The sequence below is a fragment of the Phaenicophaeus curvirostris genome, chromosome Z (assembly GCF_032191515.1).
Source record: "Phaenicophaeus curvirostris isolate KB17595 chromosome Z, BPBGC_Pcur_1.0, whole genome shotgun sequence".
Lineage (NCBI taxonomy): Eukaryota > Metazoa > Chordata > Aves > Cuculiformes > Cuculidae > Phaenicophaeus > Phaenicophaeus curvirostris.
The window spans coordinates 52,097,917-52,125,767 of NC_091431.1; the positions used below are offsets into that span (position 1 = coordinate 52,097,917).

At 40.8% G+C, this 27,851-nt stretch overlaps 2 protein-coding genes across 6 annotated transcripts in view; both read left to right on the plus strand.

Annotated features, from left to right (window-relative positions):
• TENT2 (terminal nucleotidyltransferase 2) overlaps nucleotides 1-6,225 on the plus strand; it is a 49,193-nt gene extending 42,968 nt beyond the window's left edge. For 2 of the 5 annotated variants that reach the window (XM_069880732.1, XM_069880734.1), the window contains exon 15: nucleotides 5,588-6,225. In XM_069880732.1, coding sequence (XP_069736833.1) covers nucleotides 5,588-5,668 — 81 coding nt within the window. In that variant the 3' untranslated portion in view covers nucleotides 5,669-6,225. Of the gene's footprint in view, nucleotides 1-1,228; nucleotides 3,215-5,587 lie in introns of those variants that run through there. The other 3 variants (XM_069880733.1, XM_069880735.1, XR_011339422.1) reach the window with 2 other exon arrangements.
• A 750-nt stretch (nucleotides 6,226-6,975) lies between these two features.
• The window catches only part of CMYA5 (cardiomyopathy associated 5), a 47,978-nt gene continuing 27,102 nt past the window's right edge, over nucleotides 6,976-27,851 (plus strand). Inside the window, exons 1-2 of the mRNA XM_069880702.1 lie at nucleotides 6,976-7,177; nucleotides 15,623-27,167. Coding sequence (XP_069736803.1) covers nucleotides 7,023-7,177; nucleotides 15,623-27,167 — 11,700 coding nt within the window. The 5' untranslated portion in view covers nucleotides 6,976-7,022. The remainder of the gene's footprint in view (nucleotides 7,178-15,622; nucleotides 27,168-27,851) is intronic.

Genomic DNA, 27,851 nt, shown 5'->3' on the forward strand with positions numbered 1-27,851 from the left:
TTATGCTTGCTCCTATCATAGACACTGCATTTGAAATTGCAGTTCAGATTCTAATTTTCTGAGATCTCTGACTATTCATAACATAGCTATGATTAGGGATTATTGTGCAGAACTGTCTTCCAGCTTTAACTAGAGTTCTATGTTACATTATCATTGGAGGCTCCTGCTTACTCCAGTTAATCAAGTCCTTAAATATCTTGAGTACTTCTCCACCAAAAAGGAAGTCAATGGCAGATACTTGTAATAAGATGCTGCCTTAGTCAGAGAAGGATAACTTCTTTGCTTTGTGTTTCTGTTCAGAAATGTCAGGCTTCTCCTATTTAACCATGTTAGCATACAAAACGCAGAACTACTCTCGTGGTTTTGCATACAATATTTGATTTTATCAGTCTGCTAAAGCAGTGGTTTACAATTAGTTTGGATTCTTGCTGTTCAGTGAAATCAGAATGAACTTCTCTTTTTAGAGTTTTCAGTTAAAAAATTGGTTTCAAATCTGTATGGTTTTGTGAAAAATGAAAAAGCAGTCAATTGGTCCTAGCTGTCTGAAAGCCTACCTGTTGGAGTGTTAAGGCCTTGAAAAAGTTTCTTCTTTACTAGAAACCATAAAGAATGACAGTTGCTGAAAACTGCAAGTACTTATAAATGTCTTACACTTTCTTTTAAGAAGCCTAAGGAATCTATTTGTCTCATTGCTTTTGAGAGATGATTCTTCCTCTGGTTTTCCTTGCATATTGTGGTTTAAGTGAATTCTGTGTAAAGGCAGGAGGGTGACTGCACTTTTTTACAGTTTCACAGCCTGACAGATGTGGCCGGGAATTCACACTAGAATACAGAAGAAAACTGAAATAATGTATTTTAAACACACGATTAATATCTGCAGTGGTCAGAGTATAATATCTTGTATCAAGAACTTTGACACGTGAATTCGAGACAGTTATTTTGCAGTCAGATTATCAGTGTAATGCCTAAATATTGTTTAACATCTCAGCCTCCACAAATCTACTCTGTTCTTGAAAGCCTGTACCTTCCTTAATAGTCTGTTGTATTTTGTGTATCTTTTGTACTTTTTCTTTTCTTAAAACAAAACCAAAACCCCTGCCATTTCAGGAAGGGGAAAAATATCAACCTTATTTTTGTAGATACGTGAGGCTTACAGCCTTCAATGGTATTTAAGTATAAACAGCAAAGATATTTAGACTTTTTAAATCATTGTCCTTTTTTTCCCCAGTCTTGGCAGGTATTACGAGACCAGAAAGACCTGAACTGTTTATTACCTTTAAGAAAAATCATGCAGAAAAGATAACCAACTTCTTTGACTTTCTTCTTATTGGATCCTGCTGAAATACAGACAGTATCAAAATCAAGAATCAGTTACCCCATTTTTTTTATGACATGTTTTTCTTTGTAAACTTTTGTTAAGGAAATGTTTGTAGGAAAGACTTCATATTTTATTACCAACATTTGTTAATACAGCTGTTAGTTCAAAGATATGTTTTTTGAAAATGCTTGTGTAGCTGACTTCTAGAAGAAACTCAAACATTAAACCACAAGAGTGAATCCATTGTAAGGGATTTATGTGGTTTCCATAATCTATGTAATCATTAATTTAGACACCGTGAAATAAAGACATGCAGAGCTAAACAGTGTGCAAGTCTGACTATATGCCTAAGGCATTGTGCACTATACCCACTTCTTGATGAACAGACAGCCCATGAATTCCATTTGCTTAATTGCAGTAAGCACTTCTGCTGAACTTGGCACTTTCCAGTTTTATTTCCCTTTTAAATGGAACAACAAGCAATGATTTATGAAATTAAGCTGGATTATGGTTGGTGGTGTTCTGGATACCAAGAACTGTAATCTAAACTGGAACATTCAAGCAACAAATCTACTACAAAGAATGAAATAAAGGGGCAAGTTACATATACACAAACACTTCATATTCACACAGAGTAGGCAAGGTGCTTTTTAGTGCTTCCTTTTACATATATGAAGTAGTAGTGACATCTGCTTTGGGGAAAACAAAAGGCAAAACAAAACCAAAAAACAAACAACCTGGGCTTCTGTTTCAATATTGTTGTAAATATTTGTAACTTGACCGGCTACTGTAAACCAAATTTAAATAAGTAATGTCGACAGTTTTAGCTTTTCTAAGAAAGCAATTGTGAACCCTGTTTTAGACCTGCTGTAGCACAATTTATGCTGCTCATATTTACCTGTTATTGAAGACCAGTTCATTATTAAAATTGTACTTAGCATTGATGACAAATTCATATTTTAATTTCTAATTTCAGGTTTTTTGGGTTTTTTAGTGGAATAAAGTTTATATATGGAAAATACAATTTATTTTTCCAGTTTATGTTATTTTGTACTGCATATTTAAAATATTTCCTGTGATTAAGTAGAAAAGGAAATGTTCTGTAAAGTTAAGGCCCCTGTTGTGAATCATAAACTTTGAGTCTTCTGCGCTGTGTCTGTGTAGAGGTGAAACTTTCTTCTATAACCGTCTCTAATGAGATTGTGAAAACCCCTAAAACAGTGTAAAATAGCAAACATTATCTCTCCTTGAGTTCTAATTTATATCAAGTTTTACAACTTAGAAGTTATAGAAAATGTAAAGTGTTTGCCTGCTGTGAGGTTGCTTACTACACGCTTCATCATTATCAAGTCTATGAAAGATTTTGGCTTACTACTTAAAACAGCTTCCTTCTGCAATTTGAAGAGTCTTTCCATTTTAATCCAAGTTCAGCAATCCACTAATGTGTTCTCCCTCCATACATTTGCTCCCCTCATTGCCCTCCCTCTTTTAAGGTGGTAGGCTTGGTCTCAGTCAAACATCCACCTTGACCTGCATTGCATAAAATGAAAGCACAAGTTTTTAGTACAAGTTGATGTCTGGATTCAAAAATGCTCTACAAGCCCTGGAGGAATTTGGGTAGAGGGGAGAGCTGCCCTTTTATCAAAAACGTGCTGGGTATCTCTTTGTCTAGAAAATTTAAAACTTGCCCAATGTAGAGTAACTAAGAAGGGACATACGTGTTCAAACTTGGTAAACTTGTCAAGTGAGCTGGATGTGAGGCATAAAACTATGCGTGGCTTAACCTTTTAACAAGCTTGCATTACATCACCGAAGGTGTTAAATATCTCACACCTTAAATTACTGCTTTATGTTTTAAAACACTTCTTCCTAACTGTTTAAAAGTAGACCGTTAAAGTTGTAGTACCTCTGTGCAACTCTGTAAAAATTGAACCACCAACTCAGTTTTTCATGCAAGCCAAGATCTGTAAATGCAGTGACCTGGGTCTTTCAAAAGATTCTTTTTATGTTTTTTTTTCCCTCTAGTTATGTAGTACTGATAAGCTACATTTATAATAAGAAATACAATATTTAGATTACAGTTTTCCCTAACTGGGGACAAGCCTGTTGATTGCGCTCTCTCTTAACAACTAAAGACTAGCCAGTAATTTACTGTGTTAGTTAGGCATGTGCAAGGTGGTGTAACTTGGTTTATCTTATAGTAAAAGAAGCTACAGGGTAATGGGGCAAGAGCTTGGAAAATGGCAGTATTCTTACATATTAAAAAATAAGCCAAGAAGTTTGGAAAACAAATTTCACCAGATGTCATATTATATTATTCTCCTGCCGAGGCAAATGAGCAGCACCACCCTCCATGCAAGAGCTATCAGAAAAATTGAGATTATCGTGGTTTAGCCCTAGCCTGGCCAATTTCAGCACCTAAAACCAAGCAATTGGGCTCCCCACTTCTATGGAAAGAGAAATGAGAGGGAAGTTACTTGTCGGTTAGAAACTAAACTAGAACAGTTTAAATAAGACAGTAGTAATAATGAAATAATAAGGAAATAATCAACTATATACAAATTTATGAAATCACACCCCCACCCCTCATTTACTATTTATAGTCACCCACACATGCTGCAGAGCAAGTCAGGGAAGGGGTCAGCTACAGGGAAGAGCTGGACACAAGAAGTGGGTTCAGAAATGCACGGATCCGGAATGAGGCAAACAGACAGACAAGGTCTCCTCTGGACATTGGTCAGCAGAGTAGGGACTGAGACCCTTGTGATGTCTCAGTTTTATACCAACTATGATATATATGGAATGGAATGGAGTACTCCGTTGGTCAGTTTGGGATCACCTGTCCTGACTACCTCTCTCTGCAGATATGACCCTTGTTCATCTCTGGCTTGCGGCATTCCACCAGCTCAAGGATGGCCTTGGTTACTATAGGAAAAAAATGTAAGATTGGACTTCCTGTATACTGGTGCCCCATGTTATCACTTCTGAAGAGAAACACTGCCTGAAAGACATGCACCTAACTTTCAGAAAATAAAGTTATTTAGATGAGACTTTGCTGAAGTTAGAAAACTGATTCTACTTTAGGTCAAACCACAAGACAGATAAAATACCATAAAATAAATGGTTTGGGGAAGATGAGTGGGAGCTGAGCTTTAACTAACTTTGGATTTAGTTCTGTATAGTTTGAAGTTATTGAGAAGATCGAAGCCCTGGATTTCCATCTACTTTGGGCAGGTATCCAGAGCGAGAAATCCACTAATGGCTATAATAAATCTTAGTGTTAGCATGGAGTTTTCCTTTCTCAGCTTCAAAATAAAAACCTTCACACACTTAAGTCTTGGTGTACAACCTAGCAGGAAGTTTTTCTGAGAGACCTTTGTTAAAACATAATTTTCATGGCTGACCAAGATTTCAGTGTGTGTGCAAGATACTAACGTCTCTGAGGCTTCTTGCTGCCTTGAAATACAAATGCTTTAGTTAAGCTCTGTAATTTTGGAACTAGTTTTGACTGCTCGTTCTGGCATGGGTTTGCCCTGTCATTTCTCACCCTATATAATGTCAGAAATGACTAGTGTCTCCTTTACGATTTTAGGAACTCCCTTTAGTCCTCTAGTAGTGCTTTTAATTAACAGGTTTAGAGGTGTACAGGAGGTCCAAATGTTAGCAAGAGTGTCCCATTCAGTAACAGTAGTGCCAGAACACGGATAGGCTGTATACTGTGAGACTTAAGTTTTTCTTCTAGCTCTCGTGCTCTCACTTCTCCTACAATGTTACTAGGTAAGTGTATTGTCTGTACCTCAAGATGTTCTCTCAGTATGAGAGGTTATGTTCAGGAAATCCCTTGGAATGAATTCAATATAAACCAATTTTAAGACTTAGATTGAAGGATGACATGGTTATTTGGGAGAAATGGGCAGCCATGATAAAATGTTGTAAGATGATTTGTAGATAACTTCAGGTTACTGTTCATTAACACCGTACCAAATACTTATTTGAAAGAATGCCTTATTGAACTTGGTTGACTGGACTGAATTCACAGTATGTTTGGTGTTAAACTTAAGAACATCAGAAAATGTAATTCTTGATTTAATGGACTCTTCTTGCACTGGTTTATTTCATGTGTACTTGGTAGTGTTTGTCTTTTTTATGTTTATCTTATTTTCTCTCATCCTTGTGTATTATGATTTAAGTATTTGCCTCACTGATTTTAGAGAGTGTGATTCTTGTAGGAAGAGCATGAAAGAATATGCTGTTTTGGTTAACTTGCAGGTCAAATTAATTTGTGAGAAGTATGGAAGGAAGAGGAGTAGGTCTGGAAATAATATGAAGGAGTTCTTCTTGCTGTATTGAAGACTGAACCAAAACTTGTGCAATATTTGTACGCGTTATATATAAGCATTTCTAGAAGATTGTGATGCTTTAGTCTTCCATGTCTAAAGAACGTGTAGTTCTCTGTCTTAAATTTCTTCATGCTCTGTACACTGTCTCTGTGCTTATAATAAAATCTGGAGAACTTAGTATGGGTTTCAAGTGTGCTTCTTCGAGAAATTATGTTCTGACCTTGTAAATTTTGTACCTCAGTGGGTAGGTCAAGAGAGCAGATGGATTTTATCAGTATGTACTGTTTTGGAAATATTTTACTTCAAGTCAATCTGTCAGTAGAATTTTAATTTAGCATTGAAAAGGCAGCTTGTTCTCAGAAATACCTGCTTGTGTGTTCCTGTACTTACGGCACTAGGAAGAGTTGACAGATTTATAGCGAGCTATTTATTTGAAGAACAAAAAAAGAAAACAATGAGAAAAAATGGAGTTATACTGTGTATACAAGGTCTATACCAGAAGTAACTTGGAATTTTTATTTAGAATCAGAGTTTTGGTGCTTCTCCCCCTGTTGTGAATAATTATTTTTTTTTAAAAAAATCATTATTTTGGCTAGTATAGGTTGGAAATAATTCCATTTTGTCTGTGAAAAACACTGCATTTTGTGTGGCATGCGGACTAATAGAGGGTAGATGTGGGTTAACCCCACGTGGTAATGTGGTAGTTTGTCTTTGCTTTAAATTAAAATTGATTCAAGGCCACTCAAAGAGAGAATCTGAAATGTCCTGTCATTTAGCACATCAACAAATTTGGAGGTTCAAATATATTCTCTGTGTGTTGTTAAAAACTACAGTGCATATGATAACTCTTGCAGTACAGTATTCATTATTAAACGGCCGTGTCCTGGGTTCACCTGCTGCCAATTGTATTTGACCTCTCCTGCTCAAATTTGAGGAACTCTTGGTGTGCTCAGTGCTGGAATTTGCTTTTGGACATGCTAAACATACCTTTTTTGAGGAGCCACAAGAAAAGTCTCCTTGCACTTCACCTATGCCATCCACCCCAGATTTAATTGGGAAGGTCTGATAGGGCTTTTTCTCCCTGCTGCTGCCCAGCTCCCCTGGCTGTTTTAAAAAACAGGTTGTGGGCAGCAGCGGGCAAGCAGCCTGACAGATTTGGCCACGTGTCCTGGCACCTGGTTGGTGCTAGGACCCAGGGTAGGACCAGCAGCGACTCGGCGCTGTAACTTTGCTGCCTTCTATTTAAAGGCTGTCCTGAGTCAGGAGAAGTGAGAGCTGCTGGGGATGACAGTTGCTTCAGGCAACCCTGGGGAGGACAGGGTCGGGGGTAAAAATCACCGTCAAGGGCCTGAGCTGGGAAGGGCATGGAGGGGCACCGTGGTGCTGAGTGCGATAGGGCGTCTGAGACCTCGTCCTTTGTAGAAGATGAAGAAGAAGAGGAAGAAGAAGAGGAGGAGGAGGAGGAAGAAGAAGAAGAAGAGGAGGAGGCAGCTGAGGAGGCAGAGGAGCTGTCTAACAGGTAGTGCCTCCCTAGGACTCATAGTCTTGGAGGGAGCTGGCAGCCAGGGTGAATGCCAGGATTGGGGCACAGTGCTGGTTTTAGTGCACTTCGCCCTTCCCTTCCCAAACTGCTACAGATAAAAATTTGTTGGGGGGAGCAGCTGTCAATGGGGGGCATTTTGGATGGGTATGTCTGTAGTTAAGTTTTGTGCATTAAGTCCCTGCCCTGAGTTCCCTGAAAGCTTTTCTATTTAAAGATCCTCTGGCATGCCAGTTCAAGTGGCACCTCCTTCTGCTTCTCCCTCTCTGGCTGACTCTTTGTCACATATTGATCTTAAATGCTCTGCAGGTTTGCGTGTAAGGGAGAAAATGGTCAAAGATCATAATGACACATTGAAATGTGTTTCTTTTTATGCCTCTTTTTCCCTTACTACTTTTCCCTTCCTCTTCAATCTGTTCTTCCCCAAAAAAGGATAAACTTGTTGTACGTGCTCACCGCTGCCAGCCACAACTTGTGTGGCTGATGTTTGAGGTGCAGTGAAGAATATTTTGAAACTTTGGGAGTTTTTATTGGTTGTTTTCTTTTTCCTCTTAGTAACTCTTGCTCAGAAAGTTTATTCTCCTAGTATTGCACTCCTAGTGTCAGGAAAATAACAAGCGAGACAGTGGCGTGGTGCCCAGCACATGGCACTGGTGCTGCGCAGGATGCGGAGGCATCTGCAACCTGATCCACGCGGACGGATCCCTCTGTCTGTGCTAGGGCTCTGGTTTCAAGAAGAGACTGTGAGACCCGAGAGTCTCCAGGCGTGTATCAAGTTGCATTTCAAGTTGGATTTCTACCTTGTCTTGAGTAAAATAATTCAGTTTCAGATGGATACTGTAGCAAGAACAAAAGACATGAGTATTGACAGTACATGGTGTTTCAAGAAAATATTTTTTTTCAAAATCCAGGTCATACACTGTAGGAAGACCTCCTTGCAGAGGGAATAGAAAACTATTTTTCCAAAGTGGAGGGACACCCCCAGTGTGTAATGATGCTTTCTGCCAAGGGAGATGTTGACTGTGGTCCCAGACTGGCAGAGAGAGGTTGCATAAGATGATAAAGACGGCTTGCACATGAGTGCAGTGGGTGTAGCCCTACAAGAAAGCCAGCTGAATAACTTATGGAGTGCAGCTTCTCACTGCAGACAGCTGAAACACAACTGATGGGCTATTTTTTTTAATTCAATCTGCAATTAAATGGCTAATAATAAAACTCAAATTGTAAAAATGAGTGGGAATGGCTGACTTTTCCCTTAAAGGGAGGGTAATACATGTAGCCTCACAGTTATTCACTGCTTTTACTGTGAGGATGGTTTCTCCATAGGTGCCTGTTAGCAGCTCCCTGCAGCTGGGACTTGCTTCTGGCTGGCAGTCTCCACAATGCAAACTCGGGCGTTTCATCTCACTGCTTAATTAAATCACAGCAACTATTCCTTTTAGCACTCAGTTATATTGTGCATTGCAGAGTTTATGTCTATCTTTAACTATCTAACTAATAAGAGGGGTCAGAGTCTACCGGAGAGGCTTGTAACAGCTGTGCTCAGTGGTAACTGAGTGTATTCAAATCCATTTGATTAGGCTAATTAGGTTAAAGGAGATGTAAAACTTTGGGTTTGGCACGGATGTGGTCACTGCACCAAGTGCTAAGCTACAGCTTAGTAAAGTTGAACAAAATTAACTCTTTAACTGCTTAAATTTTATTGTTGGAAATGTCAGCATGACTGTGGAGCTTAAGGCCATCTACTGTGCCGAGTGCCTGCGCACAGCTCCTGGGAGGTGCTGGCTAAGCAAGAGCAACTGGACCGAGTCCTGGGACATACTCAGACTGTAAGCTAGTAATTTGTTGGCATACAGGTTTTCAAGCCCCTGTTGCAGAACAGGTATTTTTTGTGTGTTCTTTGAAAACATAGCTTAGAAGAGGTGTAACCAATATGCAAACTTGGCTGAAGACAGCCTGGCTTCGACCCTGCTGTCATCAATCTATTTTTAACAGCTCAGGCTTTCTGCTGCTTTTGTCTCCCTCCTCTGCATGCAGTTCAAGAGCACCTGGTCTTGCACCATTGCAGTCAGTGGACAATTCCCCATTGGCTCCTATTTCCACCTTTCCAGTATGCTAAATAAACTCATACCCATTTTATAAGGGAGTTATGCAGCAAGGTGCCTGGCCCAGGGTCACCAAGTGCCTGTGTGAAAGAAGCAGAAGAGGCCCAATGTTCCTCCGGGACACCAACCCCTGAGCCCCAACCAACCTGCTGTGCTTCCACACTGGTCCCTCTGCAGCAGCTGTGGGGAATAAAATCCCAAAAGCTGCAGCAGAGCTTATGGCTCACCCCAAAATTACGATGCATGCACAAAAAAAAGCAGAAAAGGTCAGGTTTCCCATCTTTATTATCCATTTTAATGTAATCTTTCAATAATTTGGTTTCTTAAGACAGATTTTTATGCAAGTAATGAGAAAAACATAGAGCATCAGAACATATTATGAAGATGGGATAAGGCATCCTATCCTTGTCAGCATAAATCTAAGACTAATCTTCAGAGGGTTCATGCAATGTTTTCTTCTCTTTGGGCGTTTTGCTATCTGAGATAGATTGTGGCAGATGTCTTTTCTGCCTAACTCCATGTACAATTAAACATCTAAACACGGAAAATATTTTGAAAGTGTGTACTGTGTCTTAAGTTAAACGTGAGTATGAAGTTAATAGGTTTTAAGTTCTGTGCTGGTAACCATGAGAATTAACTGGTTTACACACATGTCATCGTTTAACCTCCCTCCCGGCCCGATGAGCAGCTAAATGCAGGCAGTTGTAGCACAATTGCTCCCCACACAGGGAAATTAAGAGAGACGTGTGGTTGGAAACTAAAACTATAACAGTTTTAATGAAACTATAATAATAAAAATTATAATAATGCTATTCGTAAGAAAATGGTAAAATATTACAAATACACAAAATTGAACCTGCTGATATGTCACCACTGATGCTGCAGGGCAGCATGGAGAAAGGTCCCAGGCTGGACTCAGTGGTGGATGTAAGCTGGACTTAGGAACACATGAATCGGGAACAGGGGCAGAAGGACAGATGAAGTCTGTAAAAGATGCTGGCCATTGAAGAAGACAGCTCGACCCTCATGATTCCTCAGGTTTATACCGACTATAATGTAAATGAGATGGAATACTCTGTTAGTCAGTTTTGGGTCACCTGTCCTGTCTGCTCCTTCCTGCAGGTGCGACCTGTTTTCACCCTGTTCACTTACAGCATTACACCAACTGGAGGATGGCCTTGGTTTCCATAGGGATAGATGTAAGCAATGACCTTTCTGCACACCAGTGTTCTGTTACTTTGGTGATAACTATAAATATTAAGCATTATCACTTCTGGAGACAGACACTGTCTGAAAAACATGTTGTTAACTTTCAGAAATGAAGTTTTTTAGAAGAGGCTTAGCTGAAAAGTTAGAAAATTTGTTCTGCTTTAGCTTGAACCAGGACAATACCCACTGGAATATCTATATCTCTAACAACTACGTGACGGATGAGCTGCTCTGACACAGTTTTGTCTCTTGGACTGTTCCTGGCTGATTTCTTTTTGTGGTGGGAAGGTCTCTGGATATGTCTGTGTGCAGGGCTTACATGAAAATTGTTCTGCAGACAATTTAAACGTGTTCTGAGTTATCGCCTGGAATGAGTATAGGGTTTCTTTTATCTATTCATTTAGTAGTGACCTAAGAGCAATAAATGCGGAGAAATTCCTGGAGTTAATTTTTTTTATTTATTTATTTTAATGAAACAGTTCTTCCACAAGAAGATCAAAGGTGTGGAAGCTTTAAGTTAAGTCAGTCTTGGAATGATTAGTGGAACGGATGAAAGGGGAAGCACAGTGGAGGAGGAGACAGCCTGCTATGCGAGGAACTCTGCAGCACCCATAGGAGAGTGAAGGAGCAGAATGATGGTAAATGAGATTGTAGGAAAGAATGTGTGGAAAGGGGAGTGCTGGAGATTTGTCCAATGAAAAGTTTGTCATTCTTGTCAAAGCAGAGAACAATGTGGGGAAAGGTTGTATGATTTTAGTTTCCCAGGTGTGTCAGCACCTGCCTTGGCCAGGGTGGAAGGGGCTGCAGGTGCACACATGGGTACGGTGAGAGCAGCAGGAAGCAAGGGCTTTCTGTTGGCCCACATGAGCCATTTTCATCATGGTGGGACACAGACTCAAGTGAAGGGAGCTGGGAGCAGCTGAACAGGGCAAGATGTCAAGGTGAGTACATTGCTTCGGGGAGTGATTCAGCTGATGACCCCACTGCACATCCTGGCTCTGCTAGCAACTGCAGCCAGAGATTCTGCATTTTATTTCTCTCCAGCCTTTCAGGTAATATTAAGTGACCCCGATAAAGGTCTACATTGCAGTTTGTATCTAAAATAACTCTCAGACTTCAAGAAGTTCCCCATTAGTTCTCAACAAAGTAATTAAATCACTGTGTAAAGGAGGTCTTCCCCTCAGACTGAAGTGTTTGTTTGATACCTGTGCTCCCTCCACGACCTGTATGGTGAAGCATCCAGAATGCAGGAGCAAGGCAGACCATGGGGGAGACAGTGGTGCTGCTGCTTCTCAGGCAGCATCTGAAGCTGTAATTGTAATGCCACCGGACTGTGCCACAGTCCAACGTCTGGAACAGAGACCAGAACCACGGTAGGTTATATCTCTTCTCAGACATTTGCAAGCATTGAGGACAGAACAAATTGTGTGACACAGGCCCAGCTCCTGGCTTGCAGCTGCTCTTAATAGAAATCATCTTCATAGCAGAACAAGCAGCCGTCTTATCACTTTTAAATAACTATTCATTTGAATTTGGACAGATGTATGAGCCACTGTGTTGCTAGAACACCATTAACACTGAAGGAAGTTAGCAGAAGGTTAAACAAGTGAAAGGCAGGGTCTGAAATACTGACTTTCTGTAGCTCCTAATTCTCTTACCCCGAAGGAGATGGTTGAGCCGAAACACTCAGAAATGCAGAGCAATAGGCACAGACCTCACTGAGCATACTGATTGCTGTAGGGGGAAAAGGGGCAGCATGGTAAAGGCAGAAACTACAGGAATGTGCACAATAAAAGCCCAGATACATTAAAATTAAGTATTTCCTGCAACATGGAATACAAGCTGGCCAATGTCAATTTCCACTTTCCCACGCTGTGCCTGCAGGGCTGAAGAAGGAGCCTTCAGGGAATGAGAGATCTTGTCAGTGTAGGCCAGTGCCACAACTTGACATCTCCATCATTTTATCTCTAGTGTTTTCAGCTTTAAAGGTGTTATGCAGCAAAAACGAACAAATTTTGATGATACCACGAGTGACAAGGTCTGATGTGAAGAGGATGAAGGAAGGCTCTGGAGGATTTTAGAAAACTAGTGGCCTGATTGTGCTTCTCTGCAAGGGTGGTGTCATAGCACATCACTCAGTGTGCGAGAACAGGACTGGGCAGGTGAAAGTTCTTCCCTTGTGTGATACAGTAGGAAACATCTGCCCAGCCTGTGAGGCTGGACAAGAAACCTGGAGTCCCAGTGGACACAGCACAGGAGTCGTACTGAGAAGCAGAAGGCTGTGAGAAGCAGAAGGAGATGATAAGAAAAATCTAGTTTCGAGCTATTATGACAGGGAGCACAAACCCAGTTGTCAGTGTCTTCAAGAGTTACAAAGGGTTTGACTCAATTTCCTAGCAAGGAAATATCAAATTGACAGCACATGTACTGATAGGACTAAGTGTGAAATGTCTGTGTGGAAAAAAAGGCATTGCTGGCTTTCGATCCTGAATATCGGTGTTTTCATATCTGCATTTAAGCAGTGAAACATTGCAGATGTCTTCTTGCAATGGCAGACGCTTCCTTTGACTAAAGAGGGGTCCTTCTGCTACTACTTTTCAGCACGCAAATGGTATACAAAACTAGGGCAGCATTTGAAAGTGAATTGGAAAGAAATTCTTAATTTATGTGTCTTTCACTCTGGCTGTAAAAATACAAAACATCATGTCATCGTACCATAGAGAAATATGGACTGTGACCGCAGCCTTAGAAATGAGATATTGATGTGAATAATTCAAGCTTTTTGTATAGACAGGACCAGGGCAACCCATTCTTATTTGCTAATATCAGCTGAAGTGGGAGTGCTGCTCCATTCTGCATGGGGTTTTATTTAATAGCACTGGGGAGTATAGAAAAATAGGTTTAAAAATATATCAGGATCATTTAGAAATTGAAAAATACAAAATAAATATTAGTCATCTGTTATTGTGGTCTCAGGTAAAACCTGAAAGCTTCCTTGATAGTAGTGGTATTGATTTATTTTATTTTATTTCATTTCATTTTATTTTACTCTGCCCTAATGCTAACCTAATGCCAAACGAATAATGAAACAGGCAAAGGAAAATCTCGCAGCACAGCTGGTATAGACTTGTTTGCTTTGCCTCTTCCTCCACCCCAAAACCTTTGCTTTCTGGAGAGTACTACACCAAGGCAGGTAATCAGATGTACATCTTGGCTTTTGTATCTGTTTGAGGATGGTTTTTGGGAGGCTTCTTTGGTAAAGATGTGGCTGTTCCGTATTGCGCTGTCAGACTCACTTTGAACTGTGGGTTTTAATCCAAGCTGTCCTGCTAGTCGCTGCCTCTCAGCCAGCCCAGTCACCGCAGCTGACTTTAAAGCCCCACCACTGGACTTTGATACCATGATGTCCAAATGCTGTCTGGTCAGTTGGTTGTCCGCAGGGTGACTTCAATCTTCACTTAGCATTGGGGGTGTGAGAGATGAGAAGGTTTGTGCATTAGACTGCATAGACCTCAGCATGGGCCAGCCCTAGGAGGAATTTCTTTAGTGAAAACTTGTCGAGCTTTGGAACAGGCTGCCCAGGGAGGTGGTTCAGTCACCATCCCTGAAGGTGTTTAAAAGACAGTAGATGTCATACTTGAGGATGTGGTCTAGAGGCAAACTCAGCAGAGCTAGACCAATGGTTGGACTCAATGATCTTACACATCTTTTCCAACCAAAACCATTCTGTGATTCTGATTCTGTGCTCGGGAGAGCAAATTCACAGGAAGCCAAAGCCAGCACTGCTAGTATCAGGGTTACATTTTTGTTTCTGGAAGGTACTGAGCAGTTTTACTACGTGCCCGTTACAGTTCTGAAAGCTTGCTTGATGGAGCAATTATAGCTCTCTTCAAGGTTACCTTTTATGTTCCTTCAAAGACCTCTGCCTTCTGTCAGGTGGTCGGTGCCCTCCAAGAGCTGTGACAACTGCCCCTCAGGGTTGTCCCTCCCCATCTCTGCAGCATCAGAGGGGTTCTCCTGGTCAGGAGCCAAATTTCTTCACTCTTGCTGAAGAAGTGATTTATCCTAATCACCTGGAAAGTGCCCCTTCCCTCTGTTCAGTGGGAGTTGGATGTTGTCTGGCTGCAGGTTTCCATTCTGCCATGGGAGTGATGGAGACATCACCATTTCTTCTGCTTTACTGAAGCCACTGCCTTTGCCAGCAGATACTCTGCCTTTCTTTCTATCAGCTACTAACACGATTTTCCTAAATCAGCTACTGTCTACCCAAGAGATATTGAGATTGAGTGTTTTGATTACCTTTTCTATGCTTCTTTGGAGTAACTATTGCAAACTTAAAAATACTTTTAAAAAAATTATGTCCTTTAATTGCTTTTGCTACTGTTTTCACTCTTATTTCTATGACTGCTTTTTCCCTGAATGTTTCCCAGAATGCATCTCTCCAGCTCTTTTTTTCAAGTGAGAAATATATTCTTGTATTGATTAAGTATCATAAAGTTTAAAGTAGCTTTGTAAAACATTGTTATTTAATTTGGGGAGGGCTCAGTAAATTTCTATTTTGAATGTATTCTGAATTACTTTGTTAAATATTTAGAGTACTTAGAGGATGAAACATGAGAAGACAGTAACAAACTAGAGGAAAGATTCTTTGCTCCTCTGGGTATTTTATAATCATTTACACTTGGGCAAGGCAAGTGCGGGTGCTATTAAAGCACTGACAGTATTGTATACGTTTTTAGAGCAAGGTTTAAATTATACTGTGAGATAACCACGCACTGGAGAATAGTCACAGAATCAGCTCAATCTCACCCTGTCAAAAAAGGTCAGGGCAAAGTCTATTTTTTTCCCCCGCATTTTCAAGAATGTTTAAACACCTCCCCTTCATTGAACTGGCCTTGCAACATGCAACTATACAAAAATCTATCTCAAATACATTTGTCAGATGAAATGTGACTTTGCTCTTGCTTGTGTTTCAAAAATGCATGCACATGCAGTATTTTTACAACTTTGAAAAATATTTTTGCTTTAATGCAAAAATTTAGATTTACTGCAGTAATTTAATTTGTTGCATGCTTTTACACCTTTTATTCTTTTGTTCTTTTTTTTTCAGTTTAAAAGATCTTATCCAAAGTGAAGATGTGAAACCAAAGCTGCAATACATCATGACTAACCCTTCCTTTTCTATGGTAACAGTTCAAAGCGAGGACAGTGGAATAACCTGGGAAACCAGCTCAAGCAGGTGTTCCACTCCCTGGACCTCAGAAACTAGTACAACTTCTGATCTTTACAGTATGGAAAGTTCGCCGGTAGGCTCTCCTCCAGGAAAAGTTATCTTTATTATGGATGAAGGTAAGATTGTTCGGAAAAGGAAGCGCAAATCTTCAAATAGGGTGCCAATGGTTACAAGCCTGAAGGGAAGCCAGAGCAAAAAAAAACATGACTCTTCTGGAATGCAGAGACAAGAACCAAGAACTGTTCTAGCAGATGTACAGGCCTCCATGTTGAATGTTGAACAGGTGGAAGCACAAGACACAGATGAGGAAATGCTGGATGACGAAGATGATCTCGAAAACATCGCAGAAGAGCCGGTAAAACGTGCTCCAATACGATCAATATTTAGAGAGAGCAGACTGAGAAAAGTAGGGCCAATCCTTGGAGGACCAGTACAAGCTAGAATCCAGCTGTTCAACTCAATTTTTGGAGGGACTGGGCCAGCCCCAGAAACATTGGAGAAAACCAGAATTCAGAGAAGTAGCTCAGTTTCAGGAGATCCTGAACAGTTCCTTGAAACATCAGTTAAAGAAAGATTGCAGAAATTCAGTTCTCTTTCAGAAGCAATGCATCCGAAGCCTTTCCAGAGAGCAAGAAGTAAAAATCTTGAAACACCATCGGAGAGAAGAAGGAAGCAAAGACAACAAGCCACAGCACAAGCAAGTCAAAGCTATTCTTCACCTACAAAGCTTCTTGAAAAACATCTTACTAATAAAGATGATATTTCAACTGAAAATATTAAACCCACTAAGATGAAAGTCACACCAAGCAGACTTTCAGACTCAAATAGAGAAACTACTCTCCAACAAGAAGAAAGGAAAGACAGACGATCTCTTTCAGAGACTCCAAATCAGGTGTCGGGACATTCACTGAAGTCCTTCCTTCCCAAAGAACCCAAGACACAGCCATGTTTTTCACCTGCAGCCAAAATGTCAATAACAGAGCAAACAACCTCCATTTCATTGGAGCGTGATGATAACTTACAGAAACAAATGCCACTTCTCTCAGCTGAAAATGCGAATAAGAAACCAGACCAATACCTGCCAACAGCATTGGATCATCAGGATGAACTGAAGGAGCAGAAAATTCAGCCTAGTTCTGCACTACAGTCTGCTTCAGCAGGTTTTGTGAATGAAATAGATGATAGAAAAAGTACCCAACCTATTTTGCCTATAGCATCTATGTCAGAACATCCTGAGAGTAAAGCACAGAAGTCAGAAGTTCAGTCTTACTTGCCCAGTGGTCCATCCAAATATTCCACTCTATCTGAAGCAAGACAGGAAGATATTATTCCTGAATCATCAGAAACTGCACAATCTGAGTTTAAACAAATGCTTTTACCACATTCTGTAAATGAAACAGAGAAGCAGGAAACTGAGTATTACTCATCAACAACTGCTCTGTTAGAAACTGAACCTTCAGGTCTATTGTACTCTGCTAAAACAAAAGAGGGTCAAAAGTTCCCACCAGCAGAACCCCAAAATGTTCACTTAGAGAAGCCAACAAAATCCAAAAAAGACTCTACTTCCTCCCTTCAGGAAACAGAGGAGCAAGGAATTAAACTAAATCCACCTATTCCTGAAAAGATAGATTCTAAATATTTTGGCATTTCATATCCTATTCACATGAAAACAGAAGAAAGTCAGAAAACTTCAGCAATGAATAAAGCACTAGATTTGGATCACCCTGATTTTTGCTCTGAAAACAACAAACAAGCAGAGATTATGCAAATGGAGATGGAGCATCAAGATTTCTCATATCTCAGGAAAGAACTAGGGGAATCAGAGAGAATAAAGATGAAGACAGAGCATCAGGACTTTTCTTTATCCAAGGAGGAAATGGAGGAATTGGAGGGTGTGCAGGTGGAAATGGAACATCCAGAATTTTCTTTTTCCATGGGAGAAATGACAAAACCAGAAAGTGCACAACAGGAGACAAAGCATCCAGATTTCTCATACCCTAGAGAAGAAAAAGAGGAATTGGAGAATGAGCAACTGGAGACAGAATACCCAGAAATGCTTTTTTCCACAAAAGAAAGAGAGGAATTGGAGAGTGACCAAGCAGAGACAGACCGGCCAGATTTCTTGTATTCCAGGGAAGAAACAGAGGAAATGGAGAATGAGCAACTGGAGACAGAATATCCAGAATTGGTTTTTTCCACAAAAGAAAGAGAGGAATTGGAGAGTGACCAAGCAGAGACAGACCGGCCAGATTTCTTGTATTCCAGGGAAGAAACAGAGGAAATGGAGAATGAGCAACTGGAGACAGAATATCCAGAATTGGTTTTTTCCACAAAAGAAAGAGAGGAATTGGAGAGTGACCAACAGGAGACAGACCAGCCAGATTTCTCATATTCAGTGGAAGAAAGAGAACAATTAGAGAGTTCACAGCTGAAGAAAGAGCATCCAGAATTTTTTTCCAAGGAAGAAACAGAAGAATCAGAGAGTGCCCAGCTGGAGGTGGAACATCCAGACTTCTCTTTCTCCAGGGAAGAAATGGAAGAGTTGGAATGTCCACAGCTGGAGACAGAACATCCAGATTTCTCATATTCCAAGGAAGAAATTGAAGACTCCTATGGTGTACGAATGAAAATGGAACACCAAGATTTCTTGTATTCCAGAGAAGACACGGTAGACTCAGAGGGGGCACAGCTGGAGATGGCGCATCCAGACTTTTCTTTTTCCAGGAAAGAAGCAGAGGAATCCAGAAGTGCACAGCTGGAGGCAAAACATCTAGATCACTCATGTTCCAACAAAGAAACAGAGGAGTCAGACGCTTCACAGCTGGAGAAAGAGCATTCAAAATTTTTTTCCAAGGAACAAACAGAAGAATCAGAGAGTGCCCAGATGGAGATGGAATATCCAGGCTTTTCATTCTCCAGGGGAGAAATCGAAGAATTGCAAAGTTCACAGCTGGCAATGGAACATCAGGAGATTTTATTTTTTAAGGAAGAAAGAGAAAAACTAAAATCTGTTCTATTTGGACCAGACAAGCCAGAAGCAGAGCAAGAAGAAACAGCAGAGCTTGCACTGGTACCTTCAGATTTATCATGTTTGATGGAAGAAGCAGAGAAAGAAAACACTACAGAACTCCAATTAGTACATACAGAAATATTTGATTCCACCAGAAGAGCTGAGACACAGCAAACCGGGTATCTAGAAAGAGCAAGCTCAGATTTACCATATCCCATTAATAAAACAAAGCAACAAGAATTATTGCGAGCAGATTTGGAAAATTCTCTTACATCATGTATTAGTGGCAAAGAAGAGCTGCAGCCTGAGCAACAGGATTCACAACCTGGTGGTAAACTACATTCCCATGCCAAGGAAATGCAAGGAGAAACTACTCAACTGCAATCAGAGCATCCAGTTTTGTCAGATTCTGCTGGAAAAGAACAGCGACATAAAACCTCACAGCTGAGGGCAGAACAGCCACATTCCACTGTCAAAACAGAACAACAGAAAATATTCAAGCCAAACTTGAAACAAGCAGATTCACGATATTCTGACGGAGAAACAGCACAAGAAGCTGCACGAAGAGATTTAGAAGATCCAGAACCACTGTGTTTCACCAGTAAAGCAGAGCAACATGAAAGTGTACAACGATCTCCAGAAAACAAGGATTACTCATTTACAACAGGAGAAGTAATGCAAGAAAGAGTGGAGACAGGGTCTTTGGGGTCCTCATATTCCATTAAAGGAGCAAAGCCCTGGAAAATGGCACAAATGGAGCAGGACCAGTTGATTCCCTCCTGTTCCACTTCTAGTAGTCAGCAACAGGAAACACCACAGGATATGGCCCAGCTAGATATATCATCTTCCTTTGGCAGAATGGAAGAAGAAGATACAGTGCAAAGAGAGCAGGAGCAGCAGGAAACAATGCCACAAAAAGCTCTGCAAATGGAAGTGGAGTGTTCAGATTTGTCAGAGACCTGGGGGAAAGAAGAGCCACAGGTCAGAGACCAAATTAATTTGACACAGCAAGAAACAGCTCATCCAGAGTTAGTGCATCCATCTTTGTCATATTCTTTGAGTGAACAAATGCAAGAAGAAATGGAATCAGAACCAGCGTATGCTGAACAGACACTTAAAGTAAGTACAGAAATGCAGGAGGAAATGACACAACACAAATCAGAGCAACCATTTCTTTCACATTTTACTAGCAAAACAGAGCAACAAGAAACAGTACATCCAGAGCTGGAGCAAACATTTTTGCCATCTTCCAGTGGAAAAGAAGCTCAACTGGAAATGGAAGTGAGTTCAGATTATACAGATTTCTTTCATGAAGCTAAACAACAAAAGAAATTGCAACATCCAACCTTACCATTTTGTTTGAAGCAAGAAGAAACTGCACCAATGGTGATGGAACATCCAGGTTTTTCACACAACAGTGGTGAAGTAAAACCAGACAATGTCATCGAGCAGGAGCCAGGACAACCGCAACTTTCATACTCCGCAGAAGAAATGCAACTACAGTCAGAACATTTGGAATCACCAGAAATCCTGGGTGCAGCAATACAAGATGAAAGTGTGGAATTGGAGTCTAAATACCCAAATTTGTCATATTCTGATGGCCACAGAAACCAACAAGAAACTTCACCTCTGGGTTCAAAATATGCAGATTTATCACTTTCCTCTAGTAAAGTAAAAGAACAAGCAACTCAAGAATCTGACTCTAAAAGTCAAGAATTGCCTAAAATGTCCAGAAAAAGAACTTCTCCAGGAACTGCACAAATAGGGTCAAAACATCCAGATTTTACATATTCCCCTGGCAAAGAAAACGAGCCAGAATTTGCAACATGGGAAATCAAGCATCCTGATTTGTCACATTCCACTGATGAGACAAACCAACAAGAAGTAGTACCGTTGGATCAGAAACACAGAAAAATTTCTGTTGGCAGAGAAAAACAGCAGCAAACCACAAAACAGGAGTTAGAGCAAGAAAAGTTATCACATTCTCCTAGTAAAACAGAGCAATTAAAACATGCCTGTGAGAACTTGGAACAGCCAGATTTATCACTTTCCATTGACAGGCCAGATGTTGAAATGGCCCCATCAGAGGCAGAGCATGCTGGTGAGACATATCCTCTGGACAATGCAGAGCTGCGACAAAGAGAACAACAAGAAAGAGAGCAAACTTACCCCTTTGGGAAAGCAGAACAGAAAACAGTTCAGCCAGAAATGGAAATGCCACATTTCATCCATTCTGTGGGTACAGCAGCAGCAGCAGAAGAAGAAGAAATGGCAGAACCAGAGCAGAGACATTCTGTCTTGCCTTGTTCTGCTTTTGAAGCAGGAGGACTGCAAACTGCACAGCTGAAAACCAAACACCCTAGTCTAGCATATTCCCTTGACAAAGTGCAGAAAACTGTCCCACTGGGGCTGGAACAGCCAGGTGTGTTGGATAATCGTGACAAAACAGAGCAACTCCCACCTGCCCAACTGGAGCTTAGCCAAACAAGTTTGGCATCCCCTGCTAATAAAGTGGAGCGGTGTGCATTGGAGCACACAGCCTTTGGACACCCTGACGAGGGACAATCTGTCAGCAGAGCAGAACATCCACAAGCTACAAAAGAGAAACCAGGGGCTCCAGATGCATCATCTCATAGTGGAAAATTGGAGCAAAGACAAATATCCAAACCAGAGCCAGTGCATCCTGATTTAGCATATTCCATTGATAAAACACAAACAGAAGAATCTACACATCAGGTGTTAGGAAAACCACATCTATCATCTTGGGCTGGCAAAACAGAGCAAACGCAAACTGCTCAAGAGAAGCAGCTGGGCTTCGCGTGTTCTTTCAAAAAAGCTGCGCAAGATGAGAAAGCACAGCCAGAACTAGGACATTCACCGCTATCATATTCTGTTAGTGAGGCAGAACAAGAAACTGCACATGTGAAAACAAACCGTTCAGATTTATCTGCTGGAAGATTAGAACACCATGAAATCATACAAGCAGAGGCAGAAATAATGGATTTGTCGTGTTCAATTGGTGAAATGCAGCAACCTCAAATTGCTGAAGCGGATTTGGAGGATACGGATTTACTGTATTCTAGCACAGTGCAGCAACAAGAGAAGACTAAACCAGAGCAGGTACAGCCAGGTGATTTTGCATCATCTTTCAGCAAAAAAGAGCAATGGGAAGCTGCAGGACTGCAGGCAGAACACACTGAGCTGCACTACTCTATGGGGAAAACAGAAGGAAAACAAAATTCACAAGCAAAATCAGAATATGGAGATTTGTCATTCTCTGCTGGCACAGCAGAACCTCATAAAACAACAGAACCAGAGTTGGAAGGACATGATTTGTTGCATTCTTTTGTCAAAACAAAGCCATCACGGGCTGCCCCACTGGAGTCTGTCATGACGGATGTCATGGGCAAAGCATCACACCCTGGTTTGTCCTCTTCTGTTAATGAAGAGCAAAGTGCACAACCGGAGGTCAAACAGGAGAGGGGAAGCTACACATTACACCCAGAGGAAACTGTACGACTGAAATTGGAACAGCCAATGTTTTCAAGTTCTTGTGGCATAGCAGAGCAATCAAATAGAGCCCAAATTGAAGGGGAATTCCCAAAATTTTTGTTTTCCTCTGGCAAAAAAGTGCAACAAGAAGTGGAGAAACAAGAGATGGAGCATTCAGATTTATCACATTCCATTGACAAAACACATCAACAAGAAGCCACACAGCCTGGGTTAGGACAACCAGGTTTATCATCTTGCACTGGGAAGGCAGAGCAACGACAAACTGTTCAAGTGGAAGCAGAGAGTCAGAACTTGTTTCATTTAACTTGCAAACCAGAATATCAAGAAACAGCACAACCAGAGGTTGAACATCCAGATTTGTCATATTCCAGTGACAAAGCAGATCATCTACTAGCTACTCTATGGAAATCAGAGCAGCCTGTACCCTCCCATCCCATTGGAAAAATAGAGCAACAGGAAATGGCACATCCAGAGAGGGAAATTCCCAGCATATCATATTCCATTTGCAAAACACTCTCACAAGAAGAAATACAAATGGACTTAGAGCAACAAGATCTAACATATGCCCTTGGTAAAAGAGATGAAATGCAAACCGTTCAAAGTGAACTGGAACATACAGGTTCATTGTATTCTTCTGGCAAAAGAGAAGAAATGGTGTTGCCAGAGTTGCAACATGCACAGCTGTCTTCTCCTGTTAGAAAAATAGAAGGGGAAGCTACACATCAGTTATCAAACTATCCAGATTTGCCATGTTCTATTAGTCAACAAGAGCACCATGAAATTGAACAACCAGGGGCTGAAGAAACTGATTTATCCTGTACCGCTGGCAAATCAGAGGACTCACAACCTATCCAAGTAGTACTGCAACAGCCTGAGCTTTTGAAGTCCTTTGGTAAACTAGAGGAAAAGGGAATGGCCCAACCTGAATTGCAGTGCATTAACTTGCAGTACTCTGTTGTTGAAACAGAGCAACCAGAAGCACCTTCTGTATCATATAACTTTGATAGGAACAAGGATCAGGGAACTGCACAAATGGACTTTGAACACTCAGATTCATTAAGTCCTACTGTCAAAGCAGAAAAGCATGAAATGGCCCCGCCGAGAGCAGGACATTCAGAGAAGCAAGACACTGCAGCTACTTCATCTCTAACTGCTCAGCTGGAAACTGAACAACCAGGTTTATCCTTTTCCACTGAGGAATCAGAGAGCCAAAAAGTTCAACCGTATTCATCTCTTATTGAACAAACAGTGTTTGTACCTTCAGATGCTGCACATTCTGTTTCTGAAGTAAAACCAGAAGGGAGAGGGAGACCAAAGTCTTCACCTGCAAAAGGAGGCCTGTCCCCCAAGCACTTAGATTTATCTTACACCCACACTAAAACAGAGCATTCAGAAATGGCCCAGCCTGAATCAGGTTTCTTCTCTGCAAGAAAAGAAGCAGAGAATAGAAAAAATAATCTACATTTGTCTGTGGTTACACAGTCAGAGGATGAACATGTAACTTTACCTGGAACAGCAAGAGAACAGACTTTACATTACTTGCACACAGCTATGGAATTAGAACCTGAACTATTAAACGTATCATATCCTGCAGACAAAGCAGAAGCTTTAGAAAGTCAAGGCTATTTAACTGTACCTTCAAAAATGGAGTCTGAACCTTCAGTTCCATTCTATTCAGCTAATGAAACATGTCAGCAAGACATTCCACCTTACTCAAAACCAGCCTCTGAGTGTTTAGTTCCCACATGGTCCGTAGCTGAGCAAGAAAAGCTAAGCATGCAGTCAGTTATTCCCCACTCTGCACAATCATTGGGTAAACATGTAATTCCACCACATGATCAAACAGAATTGCAAAAAAATCAGCTCCGGTCAACTGTAACAACAATCTTGAAGACAGGGCAGTTGGAGAGTATGCCTCTAATGCACACACAAGACCAAGATGAACAAGAATCTCAAGATCGTTTGTTGGACACAAAATATTTGCCATCAGGACAGCTAAGAAGTCCCCGCAAATTCACTACGGAGCCAGAAAAGGAAGAAATGCAACCTGATGTGCAAACAGTGCAGAGGCTGGAGACCACAGAGTCAAAGGTGACTGCTGTAGCAGATGAGCAGGCAGTGTCATCAAATTTATTTGTACCTTTTCATACATTACCTGAGAATGTATCAGTATCAGTGGCTTTCACTGGTGATGAAGAGAAACAAAATATTCCATCATCTTCATATGATGTAGAAGGCATGCTTGGAAAGCAATCTAACAAAGCTTCAGACATTTATACTAAAGGAGAGGATAGATGTGAAATCCAGCAATATTTTGCAGGTAAAAAGTGTACAGACTTAGAAGATCTTGGAGCTGTTTCATCAGATCGTGTTTATGAAACTGTGGCACACAAAACTCAGCTTAATTCTGGTGAACAGGGCAGCCTATCTTCAGCAGAGATGAAGTCTGTTGGCTCTAGTTCTGATGAAAAGAAGAATCCAGACATCCCATCCTTTGGGCTAGCTAGCTGGCTGACAGAGGAGGTGAAATCTCACTCAGTTAGTATGATAAGGGCTGCAGAAGCAGACAGGCAAGGAATTCAACTTTCTCCAAATGAAGCCTCTGACTTTAGATCAAAACACTTCCCAGCTGGAAGTTGCACAGAACTTAAGGTTCCCGGTGCTGTGAAAAATGAAAGGCATATGTTTAGTGTTTCTGATTCAATGTCAAGGGAAATGTCACACAGAATGTCCACAGACACTAGTCACAGAATGCAGAAGTATGACTTACTGGTAGGAGATAATCCAGGCCCAGACAAAGTTCCAAAGCATGAAACTAACATTGGAATCCCTACAAAAATAGAAGCAGTGCAACATGCAGAGGTAGACAAAACGTCTGAAGTGCCTGAACATTACCTGAGAGAAGCAGAGGAAGAAAAGGAACATGCTAGTGCTGTAGAAGGAAGTCAACGTTCTCCAGGGACTGCTGAACAAAAAGATCTCTTTAATATAATTTCAGAAGGTTATGAAATACTCAATATTCATGTTCCTACACATATTTCCACTGTTGATCAAGAAGAAAGTAAACACATGCCAGATAAACTAGAATACTTGGAAACAAATCCTTCATTTAAAAGAAAATTAACTGATGATGGCCATAGAGCCCTGGCTTCTGGAACAACCACAGAAGTTTCAGAAAGCTCAGTTTTGGGAAAACCTGCAAACCGTGAACTAAAGGAACTGGTCAAAAATTATGATGTTGAGGGAAATGGGGAAAGACAACAAGAAAATCCCATGTTGCCAGAAAACAAAACTAATCCAGTGTTGGATCCTAATAATGGTATAGCTGATATGGATTATTTTGAAAAATATACACTGATTGATGACAAAGCTCCAGTTAAGCCAAATTTTGAAAGACCAAGTTCATTATTTTCTGTGACAGAAGAGCCTGATGAACCTGTGGAAGAAGCCACACCTTTTGAAGAAAGCACTGAAGTAGATACTTTAGAAGAGGAGTTTTCCTTACTTGAGGATCTGGATGAAGTCTTTTACGGTACTGTGAAAGGGGAAAGCAAAATGCAGACCTATGCAGATGCTCCAAAACCTTTACCTCAGCAGAAATCAGCTGATACTAGCAGTAAAAAGGTTACAAATGTAGAAGATGAAAGGAAATCGCCAGGGACCCCACTCTTTGATTCAGAAGAAGGAGTACTAGAACGATCTCTGTTGTTCCCTACCACTGTTGCTGCAGTTAATCCAGAGCTTCTAGAAGAGCCACCTGCTCTGTCATTTTTATACAAGGACCTCTATGCAGAAGCAATGGGAGAAAAGACAAAGGAAGAGACTCCATCTGATGAGGAAAGTGGTAATTCTAATGCATCTTTCCCAAGTAGAAATTCAGACACAGATGATGGAACAGGAATATATTTTGAAAAATACATCCTTAAAGATGAAATTCCAAGTAAGACCATAAGGCCTCAAAAGGATCAGATATCAGAGGATGAGTCCTTTAGGGGAGGTATTTCAGTTCAGAGATCAGAGGACAAACACAAGCAGTGGTCTGGTGATGTTCAACGTGTCAGAAGGGAGGTTCTGCCGGAAAGGGTTGTGGAGAGAGAGAAAATGCAGGTTGACAGTGACATTCAGGCAACGATTTGTAAACCAATACATGCCATTCCTTTTGGAAGCACAGTAATTCTTTCAGGTGCAAGTACTGATACCATTGAACAAAGAGAAGAAGAAAATGTACCTTTAGAAACAACTGAGGAGCTGCCACAGCAATCAAGTCATCAAGCACACAGTCAGCTAGTGGACTATCAAGGAGCTGAATATCAAGAAACTGGCAATAATCAGGAAGAACAGCATGACATAACAGCAGCTCCTCAAATGGAAAAATATGCCCCATATGCCAGGACTCCTGCTGAAGACAATGAAGATGATCATTATACTCAGGAAAATCTTTCCTGTGTCCCTACCATTCAGCAAACAGAGAAGCCAGACTCGCAAAGAGAGGAGCAGCACCCTGATGTTTATGAAGATTTTGCTGAGTCAATAGACTATGATGTAATCACACATGAAGAACTTTTGCAAGATGAAATATCATCTCAATTAACACATGAGGAGCTATTATTTGAAGATAGGGACTCTTTTGAGCATGCTGGTGATAGTTATGAATTTATTGATGACCCTGAGCAAAGAACACCCATTGAGATTGAAGATTCAGGCTTTGTGGTGATGTATCCTGAAAAATCAGCAAGAAACGTTCCTCAAGTTGAAAGCCCACAAAGGGAACTGAAGAAAGTGCAAGCAGACACATATTGTTACCACTGTAAATGCCCAATATCTGCTTTTGACAAGCTTTTTGGAGAACATAAAGACCATGAGGTCACAACACTAGATGATGCTGCAACAAAGATGAAGGTAAGAGTTAATCTGGGTGAGCTGCTGTGGCTAATTTCTCCAGACCTCCTGTGCTGTCAGGGAAGTCTACAAAATAAAAGCTATTCTTAAACACCTCATAGAATTCTTGAAGGCACACTATCTTATTAAGGTATTCTCTAGAGTTGTAGGCTTGCTAAGCTGATATTTTTATTTGTTCAGAAGTTTGAATGACCTTGTTTATAAGTAGCTGTTACCAGACTTTCCATCTTTTAGCGTCTTCATTCATATAAGTTTGTTCTAGTTTGTACGCGTAGGGGGAGAAATAGGAAGATTGTTGTTTCTATTAAAAGGAAACTTTAGTGACAGTAGCTCATTTCACTTGACAAGGTACAGAAGCTTCCATATGCTTGGACTAGTATCATGATAAAGTGTTCCCTGTCCCAGTTACGTGTGTTGGTTGCTCAGAGATGTTAGAAGAGTCACATAGTTTACATTACACAGTTTTGTTGAAATGTCATATTCCTTTTCTGTTCATGTTCATCTGTGCAAATAGTTTTAACTGTAGTCCAGGTAAGAGTTTAGCATGTCCTGCTTCTTCCCACTATCTTTAATATGTGCTACTCCAACAGACAGGTAAAAATGTCCTCTATTTCTATACCCTAGTCCTGAGCTATCAATGCTGGTGAAAATGCTTTTGTTTCTGTGGAAGCTATTCCTCCTTAA